At 45.7% G+C, this 22839-nt stretch overlaps 1 protein-coding gene across 1 annotated transcript in view; it reads left to right on the top strand.

Annotated features, from left to right (window-relative positions):
- The window catches only part of SHANK3 (SH3 and multiple ankyrin repeat domains 3), a 653367-nt gene that overhangs the window by 117752 nt on the left and 512776 nt on the right, over positions 1 to 22839 (top strand). The window contains exons 7-9 of the mRNA XM_039498975.1: positions 106 to 273; positions 1702 to 1818; positions 11354 to 11431. Of these exons, the coding sequence (XP_039354909.1) occupies positions 106 to 273; positions 1702 to 1818; positions 11354 to 11431 (363 nt within the window). The remainder of the gene's footprint in view (positions 1 to 105; positions 274 to 1701; positions 1819 to 11353; positions 11432 to 22839) is intronic.

Genomic DNA, 22839 nt, shown 5'->3' with positions numbered 1-22839 from the left:
TTGGCGTGCTGGGGCCTGGAGCCGCCCCTGGTTGTTCTTGATCTTGATCTTTGTAACATTCAGACCCCAGAGAAATCCCCAGTGAATCTTGTACTCTTCCTGCAGACACTCTTAGACCTGGGTGCCTCCCCGGATTACAAGGACAGCCGAGGATTAACTCCTTTGTACCACAGTGCCATGGTTGGAGGGGACCCATACTGCTGCGAGCTTCTGCTTCATGACTATGCCAAGGTGGGCTGTGTAGATGAGAATGGCTGGCAAGAAATCCACCAGGTGAGTCTAGAAGAGTGGCATGATGGAAGCCACTTAGATTAGAGCCTTATATTTTATGGTTGTCCATGTGAATGTATTCTTAAAATAGGTTATGGTTTAGGCACCCCCACAATAAATGCTTTTCTGTTGTAAGTGGATTGAGTTTTCCCCAAATAAGAGTTCTTCCCATACCCAGGCATTTCTGACACCCAGGACACCCATCTCTGAGGACAGCCAGGACACCCATTGCTAGCATGAGAAACAAGATGCTTTTTACTGCATTAGTCAATACAGAGATGCCTCCATCCTGTGGTCTTCATTGCAGCTCTTTGCAGTTGCCCCTTGTGACACTCAGTCTGGAATCACTATATAGACCAGAGCTAGAAGTGAGAAACTACTCAGTAACCTAGAGATTCTGGCTTCTTGTCATTGTCCTTCCCCTTCTGTATTTTAGGGCTTGTCTTCACTAGGAAATTACACTGTTAAAATAGATGGGGTTTACCCAGGAGCAGCTGATGCAACATTGACCACACTGGCTACAAAGTTGTGGTCAGTTTTATGTTGTTTAACATGACTCCTCAAGGACTTGTTCTACCTCGATGTAAGTTCTCTATACATCTCTGTATTGACTAATTACTTCTTGTGTCTTGAAACAAGACATGAGAAGTAAGTCTTCTGCTCTGCTGCATACTGATTAGGCCTCAGATGGAGTATAGTGTCCCAGTTCTGGGTGCCATATTTCAGGAGAGATGTGAACATGTTGGAGAAAGTCCAGAGAAGAGCAACAAAAATGATTGAATGTCTAGAAAACGTGACTGATGAAGGAAGATTGAAAGAATTGGGTTTGTTTAGTCTGGAGAAGAGAAGACTGAGTGGGGAACATAACAGTTTTCAAGTACATGAAAGGTTGTTAAAAGGAGGAGGGAGAAAAATTATTCTTGTTAACCTCTGAGAATAGGACAAGAAGCAATGGGTTTAAATTGTAGCAAGAAGGTTTAGGTGGACATTAGGAATAAATTGCCTAGAGAGGTTGTGGAATCTCCATCATTGGAAGTTTTTAAAAGCAGATTAGATAAACACCTGTCAGGGAAGGTCTAGATAATAGTCCTGCCATGACGTGCAAGGAACTGGACTAGATGACATCTCGAGGTTCCTTCGATTCTATGATTCTGTGATATAATTGTGTAGCGAAGATAAGACAACAGGAGGATGGGTCTGACTTTCGCTGCAGGGTGAAAGGCAGTTGTTAAAGTCTGAAAGGTGTTTGAGAACAGAATAGCTATGATTTGCTTGGCCTGGCGTGTTCTGTACCCTCCCATGTGGCTGTATTCACAAGCCATTTCCAAATTACTTTCAAATCTGTGTGAATGGGTCCAAAACTTTCTTGTTCTTCCTTATCGTTTTTCTCTTTTTCTCTGTTTCATTGTTTCTCTGTTCCTTTTTGAGTAGGCGTGTCGCTATGGCCATGTGCAGCACCTGGAGCATCTTCTCTTCTATGGAGCTGACATGACTTCACAGAACGCCTCAGGAAACACGGCGCTCCATATCTGCGCTCTATATAATCAGGTGAGGAGAAAGGCATGAGGCACATGGGCATGAGAACAGGGGGGACACGACTGTAGTCACCAGGGCAGGGGGCATACAGACCAACAGGGAGGGGACATGTGGATAGAGAATACATAGGCTTGGATATATCCTCTTGCTGTTATTCCTAAACCTTGAGCTGGAAACGAGCTGTTGGGTCCAATTTAGTTCTCTGTCCTTGGCCAATGCAAGATTGACCCGTTTCTACACATTGTCCAGTCTAATTTGAAATTTCCCAAGGGATAGATCTCCCAGCCCTTCCCTTGGGGAGATGATTCCACTGTCTAGTACGTACCATTGCCAAGGAATGTTTCCTGATATTCTGTCTTCTTCCTTAATTGCTCATAGTTAAACCTCTGGTATGCCAAACGAATGGCAAAAGAGTGGCAGGAGTAGAGGCCTCCATCGTAAAGCAGGAAGGGATAGTTCCTTTCTAAATAGCTCTGGTGTCACCACATCTGGAATATTATATTCGGTTTAGATACGATAAACTAAAGAAAATCTATAGAATAGCAAATGAACTGCTGGGAGGATTGGAGGGACTTCATTCTCTAGAGAGATGATACAGAGTTTCAATCTTTTAGTTTGCCAAAAGTTGTGAGGAAACTAGGGCTGTCGATTAATCACAGTTAACTCACGCGATTAACTCAAAAAACTTAATCGCGATAAAAAAAATTAAATGCAATTAATCAGTTTTAATCGCACTGTTAAACAATAGAATACCAATTGAAATTTATTAAATATTTTGGATGTTTTTCAGCATTTTCATATATATTGTATTCTGTGTTGTAACTGAAATAAAAGTGTATATGATTTTTGACTACAAATTTTTGCACTGTAAAAATGATAAACAAAAGAAATAGTATTTTTCAGTTCACCTCATACAAGTACTGTAGTGCAATCTCTTTTTCGTGAAAGTGCAACTTACAAATGTAGATTTTTTTTGTTACATAACTGCATTCAAAAAACAACAAAAAAGTAAAATTTCAGAGCCTACAATATATCCTCTTGCTGTTATTCCTAAACCTTGAGCTGGAAACGAGCTGTTGGGTCCAATTTAGTTCTCTGTCCTTGGCCAATGCAGGATTGACCCGTTTCTCAGTCCTACTTCTTGTTCAGCCAATCGTTAAGACAAACACTTTTGTTTACATTTACAGGAGATAATGCTGCCCTCTTCTTATTTACAATGTCACCAGAAAGTGAGAACAGGCATTTGCATGGCACTTTTGTAGCTATCATTGCAAGGTATTTACGTGCCAGATATGCTAAACATTCATATGCCCCTTCATGCTTCGGCCACCATTCCAGAGGACATGCTTCCATGCTGATGATGCTTGTTAAAAAAAAAAAAGCGTTAATTAAATTTGTGACTGAACTCCTTGTGGGAGAATTGTATGTCCCCTGCTCTGTTTTACCAGTATTCTGCCATATATTTCATATTATAGCAGTCTTGAATGATGACCCAGCACATTTTAAGAACACTTTCACTGCAGATTTCACAAAATGTAAAGAAGGTACCAATGTGAGATTTATAAAGATAGCTACAGCACTCGACCCAAGGTTTAAGAATCTGAAGTGCCTTCCAAAATCTGAGATGGACGAGGTGTGGAGCATGCTTTCAGAAGTCTTAAAAGAGCATCACTCAGATGTGGAAACTACAGAACCCGAACCACCAAAAAACTAAAATCAGCCTTCTGCTGGTGGTATCTGACTCAGTTAATGAAAATGGACATGCATCGGTCCCCACTGCTTTGGATTATTATTGAGCAGAACCTGTCATCAGCATGGACTCATGTCCCCGGGAATGGTGGTTGAAGCATGAAGGGACATATGAATCTTTAGCGCATCTGGCACGTAAATATCTTGCAACGTGGGCTACAACAGTGCCATGCGAACGCCTGTTCTCGCTTTCAGGTGAACTTGTAAACAAGACGCGGGCAGCTATCTCCTGCAAATGTAAACAAACCTGTTCGTCTGAGCGATTGGCTGAACAAGAAGTTGGACTGATCATTTTTTTTGTACATAATTCTACATTTGTAAGTTCAACTTTCATGATAAAGAGATTGCACTACAATACGTGTATTAGGTCAATTGAAAAATGCAATTTTTTTTTACAGTGCAAATACTTGTAATCAAAAATAAATATAAAGTAAGCACTGTACGCTTTGTATTCTGTGTTATAATTGAAATAAATATATTTGAAAATGTAGAAAACATCCAAAATATTTAAATAAATGGTATTCTATTATTGTTTAACAGTACGATTAATTGCAGTTATTTTTTTTAATCCATTGACAGCAGTAGAGGAAACAAATCTGCAGCCATCCAATGTGTGTAAATATCAGGGAGGGAGGGTAATCTTTGACTTTGTTACAAGGGGGGTAGCTTGGAGTAAATGGTAAACTAAGAAAGGGTAAATTAAGGGTGGATACCAGGAAAAAGCTCCTGACAGTGAGACCTGCGGGGACAGTGTGTGCTGTGAGAGGCCAGGAGTTGTCGTCAATTTGTGTGCTGTCTTCTTTCTTTCTGAGAGTCAGTCTTAAAAATCGAGAGGTGGAGATAAAAGGGTATGAATCCATGAGTGAGAGAGGCCCTTGAGGTTAAGGGTAGGGACAGTCTTGAATTCTTCCCTCTGCTGTTTCTGTGAGAGTGAGACTGGTGGGGTAGGGTGCAGAGACCATGGAAGTCAGTGCTTGTGCTGTGTGCCTCTCTGTTTGGCTGTAGTGGCAGTGCAGTTCTAGGGAAAGGGAGGACACACTGCTTGGAGTAATGAGGGGAATGTTTGTTTTGAGACGGATGGCATTATAGGCCACGAGAGGGCCTTAGCTGGGAGACACAGTGGCTAGCTAGTGAATGGGTGCTAGCTTAGGAAGGGGATTTTAGTTTAAGATATCTCTTGCAGCGAGCCCGGGGGGGGGGTCACTCTTTGGGTACTCAACCACAGCAGCTATGTCCCTTCGGTGGCTAAGGCTAAGTGACTGAGAAGATGGAACAATGCTGCTATACGCTGGGAATGTGGAGGCCCAGGACGGGGTCTGGTTGCAGGTGGTTGCATTCCTCAGTCCCTGTGGTAGTTAGAAGGGGGGGATATGGTAATAAATAGGTAAGGAGACAGTGTAAACCAGGAGCAGGATGTTTAATTTTTCACCTTCTCAAGAGGGGGCATTGTTGGGAGACAAGGCTGCTGGCCTTTGGTTCATGATGATTAATGCTTAGTCAGGGGGAAATAAAACATCAGCTGTCTGTAGTTTAATAAAAGATAACACCCCTGGCTTCCTATGCATGGCCAGAATCTCGGATGGAGGGCGTGGCGGGGCCGGTCCTGGCACAGGTGTCATCAGCTGGGTATTCGGTACCTCATGAACCCAGGGGAAATCAACAGGGAGGAGGTGTGGCTGTGCAGAATGTATCCAGCCTACAGTGCAGAAAGTCTCCCTGTCTAAAATTGGGTCTGGCAGGGTGTCCAGTCAGTATGTGGATCTTGACGTGGGATTAAGATGGGCCTGGGCACTGCTCGCCCTGCTGCACTGCCAAGTCATTTCATCAGCAGTCTGAATTCCTCATTACAATGGCAATGGGAATGCAGAGTTTGAGTGATCCCTTCAGTGAGAATGAAGGTGCATCTTCTACTACTGCACATCCAGATTTCCTGGCCACCATGATGACCATAGGCACATCCAAGGTATGTACTGGTCTGACCCAGACAGCTAGCCACACGTTGGACCTAATTTTGAACTGGGATTGGAGGTGAGGCAACCAGACCTTAACCTGTGCCATGGACTGATCATATACTCCTCCACTTTGAGATTGGGGCTCATCTCTCCTACTGAGAAGAGGGGTCTCAGTCCTTGGAGATCAGTGGAACCAGAAAGGTTCCAGACAGTTTAGGAGAATCTTGTTCCACTGACAGAGCACTCCTTCAGTGTTTTGGTAGGACACCATAATACTCTTTTCCCTCTACCATTGATAAGGTGGCCCTAGGCACCCTCTTTGCTGGCTTCATTCTCATAGGTCACCCTGGTTTATGGATGACCTTAGTAAATGAAGTGAGTGGGAAATGGCTAGAGCACTAGTGGCGAAAGTCTCATGTCAATCAGTTGCAGCATAAAGGTTTTTTTAAACTCTTACGTTGTGCCTGTATGTCTTATCAGATACTCTGGTAACTCTGGACTTTCTCAGTTCAGTAACTGGTCTGAGTCTCTCCTGGTGTGAGGAAATTACTTTTTGTTTTGGGGACGGAACAGATCAGATTAGGGATAGGCTGTCAGCTTCTGGGGTGGCAGAGCAGGGTCTTCAGGGAACAAGAGCCTTGTCTTCTCTGCTAGAGTCCCAGCTGTGATGCTCACTGAGGAACTGGAAGTGTTGGGAGAACTTCATCCCACAGCCTGTGCTTTGGATCCATGCCCCTGCTGGCTGGTGAAGGCCGGTGGGAAAGTGATGGGCCCCTGGCTTGTGGAGATTAGAGAAGGCAGGCTACACATTGCCCTGAAGGAAGCAATAGTGCAGCCTTTACTCAAGAAGTCATCGCCTGACACTGAAAACCTTGTTGTTTTTCCTGATGCAGACTAACAGTGCTACCCCTCTGAAAACTGAAAATCTAGTTAATTATCGACAGTGTGCTGATAACATCTACCATATGTCTCTGTCTCATCTGACATGAACAATGCCCTTTCCTCAGCTGGAGAGAACAAGACTTGCAGCATGTGGCCAGAGAGCCTGCTGCTGTTGAGAGAGCACAAAGCCCATCAGGGAAGATTGTCGCAATGATGTCTTGCCTTCCTGCCTGCACAGTGTGTGTCACCCATTGCTCTCGCTGTCCCAGCTGCTTTGGGGAGAACATTAATGTGATCCCAGCGCTGACCGCACAAGGGCCTGCTGGGGGAACTCCCTAGAGGGAGCAGCAGAGCCACTCCATCAGGACCAGCCTCCCCTGGTTGATTTTCTGGGCTATGTAGGTTTAGAATCAGGTTTCCCCAAGATTCTGTTCCTTTTGTTGCCTATTGTAAATGGAGTTTTCAGTTTCCTCTGTTTAGGTGGCTGAAAGACCCCCGGCATGAGAAATGATATGTTGTGTTTATTTCTTGTTACATTACAGATGATTTATAGCTTGTGGGGTGGCAGCTGCATTAACTCTACAGCTGGGAGACTGTTCTGTCCAGAGGTCTGTCCCTAGGGAACATAAGCCTTTATGGGAGGGATGGAAGAACATTGGCTTCAAACCACAATATTGCCTAAACTTTGCTGTGTTTTAACAGAAGCACAGCACCCCCAAAGAGGTAGAAAGGGATGGAACATGACCAGATTATAGGGAGCAGCCCCCGCCAAGGCACAGTTGTCAAGGTTCCTTCCCCACTCTGAACTCTAGGGTACAGATGTAGAGACCTGCATGAGAACCCCTAAGCTTAATTACCAGCTTAGATCTGGTTTTGCTGCCACCACTCCCAAATCATTTAAGAGTTATTTGGGAAACTCTGTCTACCTCCCCCCAGAATATCTCCCTCCCTGGGTAGCCTTGAGAGACTTCACCAATTCCCTGGTGAACACCGATCCAAACCCTTGTGTCATGGGTCTACCCTCACTTGAAGCTGGGGGGTTTCAAAGTGAGGACCAGCATGTCTTTCCCCACCCCAAAATCCTTAGGGTAGGTCTCCTTCCGGCTGCAACCCTCTCCCCCTCCCTTCTCTGCCCGGACTGGAGATCCTCTCTCTTTCTCAGTACAACAACTGCAAGCATAGGATTATTAGGTGAGGACACAACGTATCTTCATCTGACTTGTCTTGTAACGGCTAGAAAGAAAAAGAAGACCCCCCCAAACAGAGGAAAAGTCCCCTCTAGGAGTTTTCAAATCTCTTCCCTAAATACAGCAGACAGGGATCCACTGCGATTTCCTCCTCCTAAAAAAACAAACAGAGTAATAAATAAACAACACACATTACATACTATACTAAGCATGAAAACATTTTTAAAAAAAGTTTTTAGCCACTGATTCTGGGAACTTTTTGAGAGAGAGTGCATCAAAAACTTTGGAAGCTCCTGAAATGTGTTTGAATGTCAAAGTCAAAGTCTTGCATAACAATGGGCGTATTTTTTTTTCACTGATGGACCAGACCAGTCTCCTCTCAGACAGTTTCTTGCTGAAAAACGACAGGATGGGAAGTTGTGATCGGTCCTTCGCGGTGGTAACTAGGAAGGGTTTGTCAAAGTCCAGTCCATTAACTGCATTTGGCTGGGTTTTCCTGGTTGTTGATCAACCTTGGCCTGTAGGGGTTGATGGTTCCTTGACCCACCTGGTGTCCTAGGTAAGTCACTCTGTTTTGGCCTATTTGACCTTTTTGGCCTTGACAGTAAGTCCTGCCTGCTTGATAGCCCATTTTCAAATGTTCTAGGTGTTCGGGCCATGAATCAAAAAAATGGCACATCATCGAGGTATGCAAACTGCACAGTCTCCCAATCCCGCTAGTAGACCATCTTTGGGAACCACTGGACTGGAGATATGCATGCACTGGTAAGGCGGATGATACCCATCTCCAACATGTTGTCAATCTCCTGTTTAATAGCAACTTTGGCATGAGGTGCATTACTGTGTCAATGGAGTGGCAGGTTTGCTCAGTCCGTCCTGGGTTGGCTGAAGACACCTTCTCGGTGTCATCTCCTTCCTCCTTCCCCTGAACTCCTGAACTGAGACTGACCTGTAATAAATAAAAGGGGCTTTAGAAGTTAACATGAAAACACTTTACTTTTAGAGGGAGAGGGAAGAAGAATAATTAGTTAACAGCTCCCCCTCGGCGCTGCTCCCTGGACACGTCCTTTCCTTCCTTCTCCTCTTTCTGGCCTGTTGCCTGCCCAAAGACCATGACCTGGTCCCTGTCTTGAAGAAGAACGCTCTGCTGTGTGTATATCACCAGACCTTTTGCTCCGCTTTGAGCATCTTTTTTCTCTCTCTCGCAGCAAGGCCAAAGAGTCTCGGAGGTGTTTTGAAGGTTGTTAGAATCTAAACTGGGATGGTGAACAGCCCTGTAGGCAAACAGCAAACTGTGTAAACACAGATCCCAATTATTGGAGTGTGAGTTTCCCACAGGTCTTTCATGGTCCCTGATAGGAAATTTGTAAAATCAGCCTGGGTGCACACAGTGTTTAGCCTGGTGTTGCCTAAGAGAGCTACTTCCGGCCATCTGGTAGCAAAGTCCACAAAAGTCAGTATGTACTGCTTCCTCTGGGGGTCTTTGCTACTCTGCTGAAATGGGACCTCAATTGGGAAGTGGCTGGAGAGGGCCTTGACTGCTGCGCTCTTCCAGTTCGGTTCTGGGACTGGATGAGTAGTATGCTGCTGTAGGTGTTGTCATGGGATCCGTTCCCACCACCTCTGTCTGGGTCCCTGTTGAGTCACGGGGTTGTGTTGTTTACTGGAAACTGGGTGAGGTAGAGAAGAAGTAGGGTGTGACTGTGCTTGGGTTGTAGGATCTGGCTCCAATCTCCCCTCCCAGAGAGATTTTGGTTTACCATCTTGTATGTAGCGTCTAATGTTCTCTCACAACACATCCAAGACTGCTCCATCATCATCAGGAGGGGTTTAGTCGTCCATGGTTTGAACATTGGCTCCTGCTAACCAGGAAGAAAATGCTTTTCAATGTAGGGCTGAGTCTGGCCTTGTTAGGAAATAGTGAAGTCGTCGTTTTTTTGGCCCAGAGGCATTTCAGCTGCCACCAGATAATTGTCCGCTGAGCTGTGACCAGCTCCAGCATGTGTTGATCTTTAGGAAGATGGTATATCCAATACAGCCTCTCTCAAAGTTTTCTAAAAGGCCTCAACATCATCCAATTTTCTCGAGAGTAGGTTGAAGAAGGTTTGAAGAGGATTTGTTGCTGTTTTTTTTTTTTAGCTTTAAGCCTGTGTCTGGATGTGTCTGGATTAACTCTCTCTAACTCTTTTCAGCCCCGGTGGCTGCCTTGGCTGCCCATTGCCGCCTCTCTCTCTTTGGCTTTCTGGTGGTCTTCTAGTTTTCCATCTCTCTCTCTGATGCAGCTTCCCTCTTCTCTTTTTTGTGCCTGTAGGTTTTTAAATTTTACTGAGCAATTTTCAGTTCGGTCTTTGAGTCAGTCATGTCTGTGCCTTCAGGTGCATCAATCCTTTGTATAGCATTGTGTGTAATGTGTGTGGTGTTACTTGTTTGAGAAAGAGGGAAAAAAAAAAAAAATTCTCTGTCCACTCTGCTCTGAGTAGCTGTACTCAGCAGCCCAGCTGAAAGGCTCCTTGTAACAGAGCCTGGGGAAAACTGAAAATCTTCTAACCCTGAACCTGCTTCAAAACCACCTTTTCTCAAGCTGCCTGTCCAATTCAGCCCAGAAAAAAAAAAAACTCCAACAAACAATGGGAACGAACTCCCCACCATGTCATAGGTCTACCCTCACTTGAAGGGGGGGGTTCAAAAGTGACCAGCATGTCTTTCCCCACCCCAAAATCCTTAGGGTAGGTCTCCTTCCGGCTGCCACCACTACTGGAAGATGCTGATTCCAGTTGTTTTTGAATCAAACCCAGGGGAACCCCCCCCCCTCCCTTCTCTGCGGAGATAAGCCTGTCTCACCCTTGGATCTTAAAACAAGGAGAAATTAACCATTCCCCCACCAATTTCTGGTGAGTCCAGATCCATCCCCCTTGGATCTTAAAACAAGGAAAAATCAATTAGGTTCTTAAAAAATAAGGCTTTTAATTAAGGAAAGAAAGGTAAAAAATCATTTTTGTAAAATCAGGATGGAAAATAACTTTACAGGGTAATCAGATTCAAAGAGCCCAGAGGAACCCCCTCTAGCCTTAGGTTCACAGTCACAGCAAACAGAGGTAAACCCTTTAGCAAAAGGAATATTTACAAGTTGAGAAAACAAAGATAAACCTAACATGCCTTGGCTGGCTGTTACTTACAAGTTTGAAAAATGAGAGACTGGTTCAGAAAGATTTGGAGAGCCTGGATTGATGTCTGGTCCCTCTTAGTCCCAAGAGCGAACAACCCCCAACACAAAGAGCACAAACACAAGCCTTCCCCCTACCAAGATTTGAAAGTATCTTGTCCCTTTATTGGTCCTTTGGGTCAGGTGTCAGCCAGGTTACCTGAGCTTCTTAACCCTTTACAGGGAAAAGGATTTTGGTGTCTCTGGCCAGGAGGGATTTTATAGTATTGTACACAGGAAGGCTGTTACCCTTCCCTTCATAGTTATGACAACAGTGTATGATGGGAGCACTTCCAGCCGCTGCACCCCTGAATGCTAAGCGGGTATTTGGAGACATGGAGCTTGACTGAGTTGTGGGTGGGCAGGAGGGCAGTTCCCCTGAAGCCGTGATGAGGTCAAGAGAGGTGGAATTGGAGAGACATGATCTAAGGCTGTAGAAGTAAATTCTGACATTCTTACCTTATTTCTCTCCCTTGCAATAGGAAGCTCTCTACTCCTGAATGAACCAAGGTCACCTCTTTCCTCATATCAGTGCTAATAATTTCCTTCTTTCTTCTCTGGTTTTCTTCTCCTAGGAGAGTTGTGCCCGGGTCCTCCTGTTCCGTGGTGCAAGCAAAGAGATTCGGAACTACAACAGCCAGACAGCGTTCCAGGTAAGAGAGTGTGAGGCCATCCTCCCTTTGTTGATGACGGAGAAGTGCCTTGTTTTAGAGAGCACTGGGAAAGAGTATTAGTAGATAAAGCATAGGTGTGTGCCCAGCGAAGAAGGGGAGTCTAGTCACATGTGGATGTAACCCTTCTGCCATGTGGAGTCAGCAGCCACAAGGGCCTGGTTTAATATCTCAGAGCTCCTCTTAACATTACAAAACTAAACCAACTTTGAGCCACAATCCTGAAACCTGGGAAAACTAAATACCAACCCATGGCACCTCTATGAGGCAATACTTCCCCACTGGCAAGCGTTGACTCTATATAGAACAAGAGAAAACTTGTACTAAGAGGAGAAGGAACACCACATTAACAAAAACAATTATTCAAAATGATGCAAACAGTAAGTAAACACCTAGATTCAAACAGTAAGTAAGTACCTGTGTGTATCTGCATCTGATTGGTGAGACTCAGAAATAGTCTGTGGATATAAAGCGGATATCCATGGATTTGGAGGGCTCTAGATACAAAATTTGTATCCACATCTGATCTGCGATCTGCAAAAATGGTCCGCCGATGCAGATATCTGCAGCTATAAAGTGGATATCCATGGATTTGAAGGGCTCTATAAACACCCACCCTACCGTATCTCTGGCAGTGTCCTTTGCCTTAAGTTTCCCATCTTGAGGTGTGAAAGTCCAACAGACGAATGCCCTTTTAATGTGCCCCTCCCCCTTTCACTCACTGTACCACACTCACAGTTTGTTGTCTGAGGTCAGCGAAGTCCCAGAGTCCGGGGCTGCATTCAGGGGGGTTCACTTCCTGCCCCCGAGGGGGTGGGGCTGGAGCATTACCTCTGCGTCTGTTGCTGCTCATCACTCACTGCTGCAGCTGCTTATCGCTGCCGCTGCCCTTTTAGGTGTCTTGCTGTTTTCTGAGGTTCCACCACCTGGCCCAGCCCTTTGTGATTTCAGCTCTTAGTGATTTCCCTGGCTAGTGGGGAACCTCACCCACACCAGATCTAAGGCTTAGCCCCCTAGCCCAGCTTACTAGTGACTGCAGCTCTGGTCATCCTTGAGAAGACACAAGGACTCTCAGTAGAGTCTAACTAGTTCTGTCTTTAAACACTTGAGAGGAAGGGTCACATGGCACATAGACCATTTCAGTGGAGTCTACACCACCAAGCAGAACACCTGTCATCCCCCACCCCACACACACTTTTACTTGTATTTGGCAGCATCTTGCGCTCGCTCTCACCCACACACCCTTAGTGAGTGACATTACAGTTATGGTGACCACCCTCAATTAGGACATACTGAGTACAGTTCTGCTGCACTTTAGTCATACAGTAAGGATAACAACAGTTCACTACCTCTGCGTCCAATACTGAAATTAGTTTTAACCCAAAACAGTCAAAATTGATCACTTTGGCAAAGCAGAGATGTCTGTTGATCACCTACGCAAAGTAGGTGTGTCTAGGCAAATACAGTCTGCTCCTGGGGTCTTCTGCTCCAGTTAGTCAATAGATGGCATGGGAGAGCTCATTCAGATCACTGGTTTACATGAGGATGGGGATTACTGAAACAAACTCTAGCCCCATCTTCCTTATTCTGGAACTGGTTCAGTCCCTGGAGCGACTGGGGGAGGCAGCGCACACGCACACACGGTAAATGCTGCATTCTTCTTCTTTTTATTGTTGAACTTGTAGCCCTCCTTTCACACACTTGCTTACACACATTCGCTCACATATCCTCATTCAGAAAAGACTGAAAACCATGGTCCTGATTATCAAAGATCTCCTGATATCTTTCCCAAGGGCAGGGGATGTTAACTCCAACTTGGGTAGATACAGTCTGCCTCCTCAAATTCCCCCTTCAGTTGCTATTTGGAAACTGGCTTCCTCACTTCCTTTTCCAGAGTGCTGTGTACAGATGCTATAGGTTGTCTGAAGACTGTTATGTTCTACTACGAGGTGGCTGCATTTCAATGGCACATAAAATGATTTTTATCAAGCATGAGAATCTGACTTTTAAACAAATTAAGCAAACAGTTCACACACAATGTTTCCAGTCCAATAGGTAATGTGCATGTACAGTTACCATGATTGCATATGCAGATTAGGCCATTGTAGGGAAGAGGTATGCTGATGGCTTTTCAAAGAGCAGTGAGTCTCAACCTCTTTAGCTCTGTCACCCGTGAAATGATTCCAGATCATGCAGTGACCCTTTTGCACAGGATTGTGTGATCTGGGTCATGAGAAGAAACAATGGTCGGGGGCCCTGTAGAGTGGGTGATGGAAATGATGATGGGTATAGTGCTTGTGAGGGTTGGTGGCTGCTGTGTTGGGGATATTTTTCTCCCCATCTCATCTCCCTAACCTAACTTAACCTACAAAGCATTCAGCTCCACAAAGGTACTGCATCCAGAGACTGCAGCGTGGGCACCACAGCCTCTAGAACGGTTCTTCCTCCATCCCCGAGTTGAGCACTGTCTGGGCTGGAAAAGTGGGGAAAAAGAGATCTTCCCATTGCTGGAGTTTGTAGGAAGTAGGGGGCAAAGCAAAGCAAAGGTGGGGAAACAGCAGCAGGAGGAGGGGAAGGGAATAAGATGCTCCTGTCCTGACCTCTCTTCCCTCCTGCTGTGTTCTAGTGACCTGGCAATTTTGCAGAATTTTGTTCTCAGTGAGGTAAGACCCACCTGAATATTTTTATTATTTTTTTTTTTGAAGATTCCACCCACAGGGTGAGAAACTGCCCTAGGTAACCCACTGTTGTATGTAGTCTAGTTTTAGCCGTCTTGATCCCAGGATATTAGAGAGACAAGGTGGGTGAGGTAATTGTGACATTCCCCAGGGTACAGTCTGGACTGCTGGACAACTGTGTCCCCTCAGTTCTCCAACTTGGGGTGCCTTTTACACTGCTTCGCTGTGAGAGCAACCATCCCTGGTCTGCTCACACACAGCCTCCAGCATGTAAATCGCTCCCAGCTCTACTGTACGAGTGCTATAGCCAACCAGCCACTCTTGAATTACACTGCAGGGCAGCACCAGCAAACGCCCAGTCCCAGGCCTTTCCCAGAAATGTGCAGCTTGTACGGCCCAGCACACCCTTGGAGAACACAGGCTCATAGAAAGTCCGTCATTTCATTAATAGAAAATGATGTGCACAAATTCAATGTTTCCCAAATGGAGTTTCCCAAACACTTCAGTCCAAACACACTGGTTAGATAAAACAATAAAACAAGTTTATTAACTACAGAAAGATAGATTTTAAGTGATTACAAGTAATGAGAGATAAAAGTTAGAATTGATTACAAAGAAATAAAAAGTAAAATGCATCCAACGCAAACTTAACAAGCTGAGTTATTACAAAGCAAAAGTTTCTCTCACCACATGCTGTAGCAATCTGACTGGCTGAAGTCCTTTCAGCCAAGACCCCTCCCTAGTCCAGTGATGCTTCCTTTCTCCTTCAAGTGTTGTCGATGCCATGAATAGTGATGAAGGGAGAGATATCTTGAGGTATCTATCCCCCTTTCTTATAGCTCTCCTTTTCTTCAAAAATCATCTCCATCTGGGGTCCAGGAGACAGGAGGTCTGGGAGGATGGGAACCTCCATCTGTTTCTTTGCCAAAATGTAAATTCCTTGCTTGCACTCCTTTTCCTGCCAAAGAATGGCGGCATAACCAGGTGATAATAGTCCATTTGATTTTGTTGAAATCGGGCTGAGGCATCAGTTTGCCTTTTGTCTTTGAGGAACTGGTTTGTGCCTGCTTTTCTAAACTTGGAACATGTCCCAGTAATGTTATTTTACAGAATTTTACAACTTTTCAATGTTGCCACACATATTTTACCAAGACAATAATAATCAGCAAATTATTCATTTTTTCAAATGATACCTCAGAAAGAATGAGGTATACAGGAATAGGAATACAGACCATCACAGTAATGTCTTTTATTGGACCAACTTCTGTTGGTGAGAGAGACAAGTTTTTGAGCTACACAGAGCTCTTCTTCAAGTCTGGGAAAGGTATTCTGAGCCTCACAGCTAAATGCAAGAGGGAACAGATTGTTTAGCATAAGTGATTAGCACATATTGTAAGGGACCATTCAAGGTAGAGTGGCCCATTAACACCTCGCCTGTCTCTGAACTGTTTGGATTCTGACAGAGCAGAATAACTGAGTGAGAAGATGGAGATCCCCAGAGTTAGTCTGGATAGCTCTGAGAGACTTTTGGGAAACTGGCAGATTACTACATGTCTGCCACCATTAGGAATTATAGATTGAGACTCACATGTACATGTGTTTTACCTGCTGTAACCTCTCAGTAATTTTCTTTCCTTTTTCTTAGCTAATAAAACTTTAGTTAGTTCACTATAGAATTGAATACCAGTATTGTCTTTGGATGCAAATTGATGTGGGTGAGTGAGTGACTGGTCTCTTGGGACTGGAATATTTGTGAATTTTGATTAACGTGACCAGCTATCACATAGTCCAGTTTGCCTGAGTGGCAAGATAGACTGGAGTGTCTAAGGGGAGAAACTGCTGAGCTTGAATTAATATGCAAACTAGATACTATTAACTTGGGTTTGAATAGAGACTGGGAGTGGCTGGGTCATTACACGTATTGAGTCTATTTCCCCATGTTAAGTATCCTTACACCTTCTTGTCAACTGTGTAAAATGGGCCATCTTGATTATAACTACAAAAGTTTTTTTTTTAATTGATTAGCCTCTTACAGTTTGTATGGCTACTTCCATTTTTTCATGTTCTCTGTATGTATATATATCTTCTTACTATATGTTCCATGCTATGCATCTGATGAAGTGGACTGTAGCCCATGAAAACTTATGCTCAAATAAATTTGTTAGTCTGTAAGGTGCCACAAGTACTCTTGTTCTTTTTGTGGATACAGACTAACACGGCTGCTACTCTGAAATCTAAGGGGACTGTCTGTCACTCCATTATAAGACTATTATAGTACTTTGGGAGTTCACATTAGATGCTGGTGTGTGTGTGTGTGTGAAATCTAATTGTAGAACACATGACCAGTTTGAAGTGTCTGCCCTGCTTTTGACAGTCTGCACTGAGGTAGGCACTCACAGTCCTGAACCACTCTAGACAGTCTGACGATTGAACAGAACAAAAGATACTAAATGTATGGCTTATTACAACAATCTGTGTAACCCACTAACCCCCTCTTTTTGTCCTATGATTGCAGAGGTGTTAATGGGCCACTCTACTTTGAATGGCCCCTTAGAATATGTGCTAACTACTTACACTAAACAATCTGTTCAAGCTTGCATTTAGCTGTGACACTCAGGGTGACTTTCCCAGACCTGAAGAATTACTCTGTGTGGCTCCAAAGCTTCCCTCTCACCAGCAGATACTGCTCCAATAAATACATTTGTTAGTCTCTAAGGTGCCACAAGTACTCCTCGTTCTTTTTGCTCCAATAAAAGCTATTACCCCATCTCTTTAGATAACCCCTGCAGTTTGCAGATATCCTTCAGACATCTTGCTCCAAATGAAGTGATGAGTATCAGAGTCCTGTGCTCCTGTCATTGCCCATTCCTCATCAAGAAACTCTGTAATAGTTGCTTAAGATGTCAGCATGTCTTTAACTCACTGACTGAGAAGGTTTGATTTTGCTGTGGCAAGTAATCCTCTAGAGATGGCACCAAGGGACATCACGTATATTGTCTTGCAGTGGCTGTATCTCATGTGCTTAATGTTTACAAGCACAAACTAATTTATTTTTAAGTTCCAGCCCAGGAAACTCAGCCTGGGTTCTGCGAGTCTCCTGTTTCCTACTTAAACATCATCCCCAGTAATATCCAAAATGCTGACTTGGTGGCACCTGTGCAACCCCATGGCCTTCAGTGCTGTGAGCATTGATGGTCAGACCAATCATAACCATCTTGCTGTATGAGACAGTGAGGTTAAAAAACACACAGTGAATAAACCATTTAATTAACCAGTTACCTCCGCTAGGTTTTTCTCTCTGTTCCTTAGCTAAAGAACAGACTGGAGAATTATTATACCTTTATGAGTTAAATTAGAAAAAAAAATAGCTTTTAAAGCAAGTAAGAAATTATAGAAAGCAGAATGAAGATGTTAGCTGACATTGTGAACACTCAAAAATTGAACTGAACCTGAGAAGTTACAATTATCAAGAGTTAATAAATCAGTTCAATTAATTCAGTACTAGTTCTATACTAGCCTAGGCAGGTAATTTTGTTATGAACATGAAATCATGGATCCTTAAATATAGATAATTTTAATCAATTTTATATGCCAGTGGATTATTTCACATTAACCCCAAATATAATATGCAGGTAATTATTTTTATGCTATTCTAATTTTTCTGGATTATCACCAGCACTGCAAAATCTTATGTCACTTTAACCAAAGATTCAAATAGTGGTAAAACCTTTCATTTACGGCCAGATCAAAGCTTCTTCCTCTTTTTATCTGTCTATGAAGTTATCAGTTCTTTTGACCACAACATCTGTGATTTCTAGGCTGAGCTCTTTGAAACACTAAGGGTTTCTCACAATACTTTTTGCTGTAGACGAGCACAATTTCCTGTTATATAGTGAGTTTCTCCAGCCTCAACACTCTGAATTACTTGTTGATTTTAGCCTAGTTTCTAGAAAACTAAGATTATAAAAAAAAAAAAAATTATACTTGTTAGTGAAACATATACACATCATACATTTTAGTTTTCAGAGGGTTTTAACTGAGGTATGCACTTTCTGAGAAGCATTTAGCCCAGGGGTCGGCAACCTTTCAGAAGTGGTGTGCTGAGTCTTCGTTTATTCACTCTAATTTAAAGTTTCGCGTGCCAGTAATACATTTTAATGTTTTTAGAAAGTCTCTTTCTGTAAGTCTATAATATATAACTAAACTTTTGTTGTATGTAAAGTAAATAAGGTTTTTTAAATGTTTAAGAAGCTTCATTTAAAATTAAATTAAAATGCAGAGCCCCCTGGACCGGTGGCCAGGACTCGGGCAATGTGAGAGCCACTGAAAATTAGCTCATGTGCTGCCTTTGGCATGTGTGCCATAGGTTGCCTACCCCTGATTTAGCCTAACATAATTCAGTTGCCACTTGGTAAGCATCGATATATGATAAACAGTAAGACATATATTTATCCCATGCCAAGAGTCCTAGACCATTGTTATGTCAGAGGTAAGTCAAACAATCACCACCTTCACTCTACAGCTAATTTACATGCAACAATTTCACAGGGATATGAGGGAGACTGCACAGATAGTTTTCAGAGTAGCAGCTGTGTTGGTCCATATCCGCCAAGGAGCACTTGTGGCACCTTAGAGACTAACAAATTTATTTGAGCATAAGCTTTCGTGGGCTACAGCCCACTTCATCGCATGCATATAGTGGAAAATACAGTAGGAAGATATATATAGATATATATACACATACACACACACACACACACACAGTGATAGACCCAGGCCAATTGGGAACAGCAGAGTAGTAGAAGGGAGATATACTGGCCACTGGATAAGCAGTTTTCTGTTCCCTGAGTGACCAGAGCAGGGGCTGCTCCAGGCTAATGAGACCACCTGACTCCAATTAACCTGCTAAAAGTCAGGTGAGGCTGTTAAGCACCTGACTCTAATTAAGGCCCCTCTGATGCTATAAAAGCACTCATTCCAGTCAGGCCAAAGGGAACCAAGGAGACAGAGGAGAGGAAGTGCGTGCAAGGAACTGGGAGCAAGAGGCATGCAAGAAGCGGAGAGTGAGTAGGCACTGCTGGAGGACTGAGAAGTACAAGTGTTATCAGACATCAGGAGGAAGGTCCGGTGGTGAGGACAAAGAAGGTGTTGGGAGGAGGGTATGGGGAAGTAGCCCAGGGAGTTGTAGCTGGCGCACAGCTGTACCTGGAGGCACTCTAGACAGCTGCAGTCCACAGGGCCTGGGCTAGAACCCGGAGTAGAGGGTGGGCCCAGGTTCCCCCCAAACCTCCCAACTCCTGATCAAACACAGGAGGAATTGATCTGGACTGTGGGTTCTACCAGAGGGGAAGGTCTCTGGTCTGTTTCCCGATCCACAGGCTGAATCTGTGAGGCAAGCAAATCCGCCAATAAGCGCAGGACCCACCAAGGTAGAGGAGGAACTTTGTCACAATACACAGAGAACATGAAACAGGTGTTACCATACACACTCTAATGAGAGTGATCAGTTAAGGTGAGCTATTACCAGCAGGAGAGAAAAAAACTTTTTGTAGTGGTAATGAAAATGGTCCATTTGCAGTAGTTGACAAGAAGTTGTGAGGAATGGGGGGAGGGGAAGGGGAAATAAACATGGGGAAATAGTTTTACTTTGTGTAATGACCCATCCACTCCCAGTCTTTATTTAAGCCTAATTTAATGGTATCCATTTTGCAAATTAATTCCAATTCAGCAGTCTCTTGTTGGAGTCTGTTTTTGAAGTTTTTTTGTTGTAATATTGTGACTTTTAGGTCTGTAGTCGAGTGACCAGAGAGATTGAAGTGTTCTCCAACTGGTTTTTGAATGTTATTATTCTTGATGTCTGATTTGTGTCCATTTATTCTTTTACGTAGAGACTGTCCGGTTTGGCCAATGTACAGATAGTGGATTACTTGGCCCAACTGCCACCATTCTTCAAAGGTTGATTCACCAGCCATACAACTTAAAACAAACTCCCCCATACAACTTTCACATCCAAAGAGATCAACACAAAATCCTAACTGAACATCCACCCCCACACAAATCAATACAAATCTCCTAGCCCAGCACAACACAAGTCAGCACAAGCACCCAGGCAAATACAAAACCAGCAGACACAATAACCCCAATTGCAGATAGCTTCTCACTGTAGCACGCATCCCTTGTTTGCCACCCGCAAAAAATTAAACAAATCTCCCAGCACAACACACACACTCCCCCACCCCTATTCATATGCACCATAAAACCACAAACTTGAGTGGCAAACCTGTGGGTTAACACTAGTGAATGTATAAAAGTCATTTGGCTACTTACCAGTTGGAACTGGCATGATGGTGAGTTCTCCAGGTTAGCTTCACAGTCACAATTACAAGGATCTCGATATGGAGAGTTAATTCAGGTGATTCAGCCATGGTAGTGTGATAGCTGTATTACTGTTCTCTTTCTGGATTTCACAGCAGTCTTCTTAGATAGGACTTGAACAGACAATAGGGTGTTTGTCGATGATCAGGCTTTAGTTGTTACCGAGCAAGGGGCACTCCCACTGTCCTCAACTTCCATTAGATTTTGTGAGATCTTGGTCTGCTAGAGTGAAGAGCCCTCTATTTTCAAAAGCAGCAAAGAGTCCTGTGGCACCGTATAGACTAACAGATGTTCTTCTTCGAGTGATTGCTCCTATGCATTCCAGTTAGGTGTGCGCGCCGCGTGTGCACGGCATCTCGGAACTTTTTTAGCCTAGCAACACCGGCGGGCCGGCTGGCGCCCCCTGGAGTGGCACCGCTATGGCGCGTGTTATATACCCCAGCCGGCCCGTCCGCTCCTCAGTTCCTTCTTACTGCCCGTGACGGCCAGTTGGAACTGTGGAGTGCTCTGTGTCCTCCACAACCCTAGCTCTCGCTTCTTGTTTGTACATAGTTAGTTTAGTAATTAGTTTTTACAGTTTGTTAGTTAGATAGTGTTTAGATAAGGTAAAAGGGGGGGGTTTCCCCCTTTGCCTCCCCCGGTGCGGGCTCATGCCCAAGGCACCGGTCTTTAAGCCCTGCGCAGCGTGCCACAGGCCTATGCCTGTCGGAGACCCGCATGACGCCTGCCTCCGTTGCCTGGGCGAAGGACATAGAACAGATAAGTGTTCGCTTTGTTCCACCTTCAAACCGCGAACTCGAAAAGAGCGGGATATCCGCTTAAAGCAGCTCCTGATGGAAGCGTTGCTCCAGCCCCCGGCACCGTCCGCGCCGGCACCGCGAGCTTCCTCGGTGCAGAGCGCACCAGCGGCACCGAGCCGCTCAGGCTCCGCGGCACCGCAGCCTCAGAAAGCGGCTACGAAGTCCCGGCACCGCTCGCTTTCGCCTTCAAAGAGACATAAGCTGGCGAAGGCGCTTGCTCAGGCCCGCGCTGAGGACTCGGCGAAAGCGATTGCACCACCTGCGGCCCCTGCGGTGACCGTGCACAAGTCGTGCACCGGACCTTTGACTCCGGCGCCGCAAGGCCCGTCGAGTCCGGCGCCGCCACGCTCCCCGGTACCGACCGTGGTTGAGCCCCGGCTGCCGTTGACGCCGGAGACATTCTCATCGGCGTGGGAGCTGATTCAGCTCATAGAGGCACCGAGCCTCCGACCGCCGGTGCGGGCTGTCGTGTCGGCGGGAAAGCCAGCCAGAATGACCCGGCCACCGTCTTTGGACAGGCGACATGGACGGCACACCCGGTCCCGGTCACGTTCCCGGTCCTATGCCAGATCTCCGTCCCGTCGCTCGCGATCTCGGCACTGCTCGCCATCACGGTACCGATTGCCATCGAGACGTCGGTCGCAGTCCCGGTACCGCTCGTCATTGTGGTACCGGTCGTACTCCCGGCATTGCACGAGGTGCAGGTCGCCATCACGTCGGCACCGGCGGAGGTCTCTGTCCCGTCACCGTTCCCGGCACCGCGACTCGCGCGGCCGCTCCCGGCACCGCAGGTCTCAATCCAGGTCGAGCTCCCGGCACCGGTTGAGCTCCCGGCACCGGTCGAGCTCCCGGCACCGGTCGAGCTCCCGGCACCGTGACGGACGTCGCTCCCGGTCGCCACCCCAGTACCGAGCGGACCAGCATCGCTCTTCGCTGCCATCCGGGGACGGACTGCCTCATTCAGCGGCGCACTCTGTCAGCGCCTCGGCACCTCCATGGCCATCCCGCCCCGCGTTGGTCGCTTCGGGGACGGAGGGCTACGGACACCTGCCGCCCACCCCACAGGGCCATCCTCAAGGGGCACAGCCGTGGGGCTTCTGGGTTCCCTGGGCCCAGTATGAGGCTCAGGGGGTGCCCTTCCCCCCGAGACCCCTGGCGTCCGAGCGCAGGGTACCGGAGGTGACACTCAGCCGAGCAGCCCCTTCGCCACCAGGTGCGGGTTCTATACCGCCTGAACCCCAGGGGCACGCGCAGCCTGACCCTCCCGATGAGCAGGCAGCGGATCCATCTTCGGAGGCGGTCATCCAGGGCTTGTCCTCCTCGTCCTCGCCTGACGAAGCGGTGGCCGGAGCGTCGACCAAGGAGCCTCCGCCCATAGACTTGAAGGCGCACCAGGACCTACTTCGCCGCGTGGCGACGGCTATGGCTCTGCCGATAGCGGAGGTCCAGGAGGACGAGGACCCCATCACGAATGTCGTTGGGGCAGAGGTTCCAGTGCGCGTCGCACTGCCATTCGTGAGGACAATTCAAAAGAATG

The sequence above is a fragment of the Mauremys reevesii genome, linkage group 1, assembly GCF_016161935.1.
Source record: "Mauremys reevesii isolate NIE-2019 linkage group 1, ASM1616193v1, whole genome shotgun sequence".
NCBI classification, from domain to species: domain Eukaryota; kingdom Metazoa; phylum Chordata; order Testudines; family Geoemydidae; genus Mauremys; species Mauremys reevesii.
Note: the sequence above shows the minus strand (reverse complement) of the source record. Positions and strands in the feature narration are given on the sequence as shown.